The following is a 5,000-nucleotide window of genomic DNA, read 5'->3' as shown; positions in this document are numbered from 1 at the left end:
ATATATATATATATATATATATATATATATATATATATATATATATATATATACATTAGTATATATACACAAATTTATATTTATATACATATATATATATATATATATATATATATATATATATATATATATATATATATATATATATATATATATATATATATAATTTTTTTTCAGAAATTGCTGATAATGACTACTGATATTTTCTGAAATGATTATTTCTGCATTTACAGGCACACTCCAAGGGCACGAAAATAGGATCACATCACTGGCCGTGTCAGATTCTGGACTTGCTTTCGCCACGTGCTCATGGGACATGAGCGTCAGAGTCTGGGGTCTTTAAGCATTTTCTCCCAGATATTTTGTAGGATCTTAATCAATCTTTTAATTCTTAGAAAAGTTCATTTGTTTTCCAGATCAAAAAAATAAGTAGTTACACTAACTGGATTGATATTAACAACTCGTGTTATGAATTCTTTTGGAGATACCCTCCCCCCTCCCCCCCCCCAAAAAAAAAAACGCATTTCAGTTTGTATGATCCATTTTAAGTTGAAAGATAATGACGAAAAATATTTCCAGCCAACTTCATGCAGCTAGTCTGGGTTATTAATCATTATGGAAAATAGCTTAGAATATGTGGATTGCAATATAATTGTCTTTTAAAGCATCCAAGACAAAATAGGTTCTATGAGATTTCTTAATTTTCCTTATCTTATTTTATTTAGAGAACTCTGCTCAACTACCAGGTGACCTAAAACCATTCCGTATCAATCTATTAAATCAAAGTTCGAACCAAAAGGGTTTTCTTAACTATGAGCAAGAAAATAATAACTGGATTAGCTTATAGAAAAGAAGATTCATTTAGCAAAAACACTTAAGATTTCCCCCATATGTAACATAAATGCTCATTCACATATCTTAATGCAGACCTATAGAGCTATAGGGGCAAAACTAAAATTATTATCTCTGCTACTTGATATTTAATTTCTTAGTAATAAATATCAGAAAATTATGTACCATTTAAATGTAATTCTGTATACTTAGTTTATATCCAGTTATATGACGTAGCTATTGTAATAGTACTGATAGCACTGTATTACCATGTTTATTACACTCTGTGCCTTCCATTGCTTTACCTCCTTCAGCCCTATATGCAAAACCTGTTGAAATATCTGTATTATGGAGACATTGGGAAGACAATCCTAAAACACTCTTATTGTAGTGATAAAATGCTACATGGCTAATGTTGTTAAGAACAAAAAAAGACCATCTACTGTTATTCTCCAGCATTGAGATGAGTGTTATGAAATGACCTTTAGTTATTGGAAAACAATTCGAATCAACAAATACATCTTTGTTACTGTAGGGGCCAAGTGGCCAGACTCATAACCCGTTTCGTATTATAGCTACTATTCTGGAATGGTAGTATGCAATATTTCTAGATATAATCTTTGTCTTAATTATAATATCGTAGAATTTTGTATCTGTTATCATGAATCAAGTTAATCCGCAGAGTAACAATGTAAAAACTGTATAATGATGTGTGTAATTTGATCGTATGGTAATAGTAAAGAAATACAAGGAAAGTAGCAGGCCATTTTTTTCATAGATTGCAAGACTAGAATTCAAATTAGGTAAAGATATGCATTTAAGATACCTAGGTATCTTGCAATAAATAGCTAACATGGAAACAACGAAAGTAACTTAGAATTTGGGCTGGGGGTATAAGCTCATAAAACTAAGCAAGTGTAAAGACTGCAGTATTACTGAAAACTACTGAAAACTTACATTTAAAGACAAGCTAATAACCCATTCCATCAGATAAAGATTTAAACTTTTTGAGGAATGCTATCTGACACCAATTTCATATTCTGGAGAGATTGAAATCTGGTAATCTTTTTTATAATGTTACTCTGTTGAAAAAAAAAAAAATAGCATAAGGCAGAAATTGTGGAATAGAATAGTTATTTTTAAGGTCCTGGTGGAGAATTTTCCTTGACTGTGGGGGATAGTTAAGCAAAACATATTCACCAACTGGAGTAAACTGTTTCCATCTACACGTTATTAACTCTCTGATCCTTCGAAATTATAAGAAAATATAAAACATATAAAAAAGAAATTTTTACATGTATATGATAAGTATGAGAAATTACCTAAAGAATGCAACCTCTTCTTACATAACAGGTAAAAAGATTTTCACTTTAGTTAATGCTGGTAGTTAGGGAACAGTGACCCAGACATAAACTTGTGCAAACAGCAGACAAAATGCTTCCTGGTACTTAGAGGTGGTCTTTCTTTCATGTGCTGCTCTCTAGAGTGGAAGTGAAGCATTGGTTAGAATGTTAAGGAGTATCTTTTTTTATTCGACATTTTCCTACATGGAATACGAATATTTTGTTTATAATGGTTATTTGTATATGTTTTATATAGCTGGTTGTAGAGGATCAATAACTTATTAGCATATTTGATTGAAAAGTTAATTTCACCTCATTTTGTGAGATTTCTCCCTTTTATAAATAGGATTCAAGGCTTTATCTTATTTCATATACTTCCCAAGGACATAGGTACACAAGATATTACAAAGCTTGATAGAAATAATAATCAAAGGTTGCCTTTAGTGGCAAATACATTTATGTTAGTGCACTATTAGATGATGATAAGCAATTTGTCATAAGTAGTCATATGCTTGCTTTTGCTTTTACGGCACTTCATTTTTGATGACAGGGTTTTCATTTCAATAGAAAAGAAATTCAACTTATTTATGTTGTATTTGATAATACTGAAACCGATATGAAAAGAATACCCTAAAGAAAAAATTAAAGCTATCCAGGTTTTATTCCTGCTTAAGAAAGTATGTCTACAAAAAAAAAAGAAAAAACGGACAAATTCCAAAAAAGACAATAAATTAGGATATTAGGAGATGGAAGAGAATATAGCTAAGTTTGAACATATAGCTTTGGTATGATAAAACAATCCTTCTAATCAAGATTTGAAGAATTCCATGTCATAGTTTCTTCAAAACCCATTCAGTATTATGCTTCGTCCCTCTCCAATTACTTCTGCTCAGATTAATGTATTTACCCTCTATTATTTCATAAATATAAAGGAAAAACAAAATATTTAGCCCATCTTTCAAAAGATGAAGAAACAGCTCACGCGGCATGTTGTGATCAAACCTGATATACCTTTGTTGATTTATTTGTTTAGCAATTACTAAGGGTCTGAATAAAGAGTTGCTTGAATGTGTCCTTTTCTTATCACGACTTACAGCAGATAGTACAGCGCTGCGCCATCATATCACCACTTAAATCATGATTTTTGCTCATAAATCCAAAAGTTTTTGATCAAATGACTTGAAATTTTTATATGATGAAGGTATTATATGTGTCTAAAACATATATAGAAATTGTGTAATTTGGATCATTAGGAAAAAAAATGGCGGACATGGCGGACGGTCCCCTTAAGGACATAACTGGACAATGCAAAAGGAACATTTATCGTCAAAGCAAAGTAACAGTATATATTAATGGCTGTGAAAATAAGAAAGAAAAAAAGAAACCTTCTAAAAGAGACATGACGTTTTCCTAAATAATAGAATATGTCCCATTAAGTTCCTAGTCCTCTAAGGATTTTATATACTGGTATATTCTCCTGACTTCAAACTCGATAAAAAGGGCCTATCATAAATTTGTTAAAATTGATATTATAGAATAAGTCACAGAAGCTTAAAATCATGAACTTTAAAGCTACGAGAGGATGATTTATAATAATTCTTCGTCTTCTTTGTCTATATCTTTTCCCACTTCTATGTGGGGTCGATGTTTCTGGCCAGCTTTCTCCATCTACCTCTGTCCCACACCTCATCACCGGTTAATCCCCTTGATCGAAAGTAATCCTTGATACAGTCCACCTACCTCCGCTTTGGTCTCCCTCTCCTTCTCGTTCCCTGTACCTCCATTTCCATTACTCTCCTCCCAATATACTGTTCATCTCTTCTCATGACATGACCATACCACCTCAGTCTACTTTCTTGGATCTCATCTGATTGTTTGCTAACTCCTGTGGTACCCCTAATTACCTCATTCCGTATCTTATCTCTTCTTGTCACCCCACACATCCATCTCAATATTCTCATCTCTGCCACATCCATCTTCTTCTCTTCTGTCTTCTTTATTGCCCACGTCTCCGCTCCATACATCATTACCGGTCTCACAACTGTCCTCTGTACTTTACTTTTCAACTTAACCCCTATTTTCCTGTCGCATAGTACTCCACGCACTTTTTTTTTCAATTCTTCCATCCTGCTTGTATTCTGTGGTTTATTTCTGCCCCCAGATCTCCATCCTCTGTAACTGTTGATCCTAAATACCTTAAATTTTCAACTCTTTTCAATCTCTCTCCTTGTAAACTAACTTCCCCATTCTTGCCATTTTTCAATCTCAAATACTCTGTCTTTTTCCTGCTTATCTTCAATCCCCTATTTTCCATTTCTCTTCTCCACTCCTCCAGTTTCTCTTCTACTACCTCTCGCCTAGTGCTACACAGTATAACATCATCAGAAAAAAACATACACCAAGGAGACTGATCTCTAATACCTTGTGTTACTACATCCATAACCAGATCAAATAGGTAAGGGCTCAATGCAGACCCCTGATGTAGTCCCACATTTACTTTTATATTGAAGTATGCTAGTACTTATTCATCAGATACAGATAAAAAGGGGATGGAAGTTTAAGTTCAGTAATTGCTAAGAAGCAATTCGAATATTTGATTAGATTATTAATAATCATCCTGACTTAACATTATATAGTAGGTAAACCCAAGCATCTAATTCCCTCTACAGAATCAAAAAGTTTTAATAAAAAGGGATTAAGTGAGCCCTTCCAAGTAATGAGTTTAAACGTGGAATGAAGGGCACCTCGAGTAAAAATAAGGTATAGCGAAGCTAATTTATTTTGGTTCTTTACTTAACATTCGGATATGTTCACTTTTTATTCTGC

General features: G+C 32.7%; 1 protein-coding gene across 2 annotated transcripts in view; it reads left to right on the top strand.

The window, feature by feature from the left end:
* The window catches only part of Gbeta76C (guanine nucleotide-binding protein subunit beta-2), a 98,979-nt gene extending 98,476 nt beyond the window's left edge, over positions 1-503 (top strand). For both annotated transcript variants that reach the window (XM_068349717.1, XM_068349716.1), the window contains exon 8: positions 234-503. In XM_068349717.1, coding sequence (XP_068205818.1) covers positions 234-343 — 110 coding nt within the window. In that variant the 3' untranslated portion in view covers positions 344-503. The remainder of the gene's footprint in view (positions 1-233) is intronic.
* Positions 504-5,000: the final 4,497 nt, after the last annotated feature.

Source organism: Palaemon carinicauda, chromosome 26, assembly GCF_036898095.1.
Source record: "Palaemon carinicauda isolate YSFRI2023 chromosome 26, ASM3689809v2, whole genome shotgun sequence".
NCBI classification, from domain to species: Eukaryota; Metazoa; Arthropoda; class Malacostraca; order Decapoda; family Palaemonidae; genus Palaemon; species Palaemon carinicauda.
The sequence above is the reverse complement of the archived record's forward strand: the minus strand, read 5'-3'. Positions and strand labels throughout refer to the sequence as shown.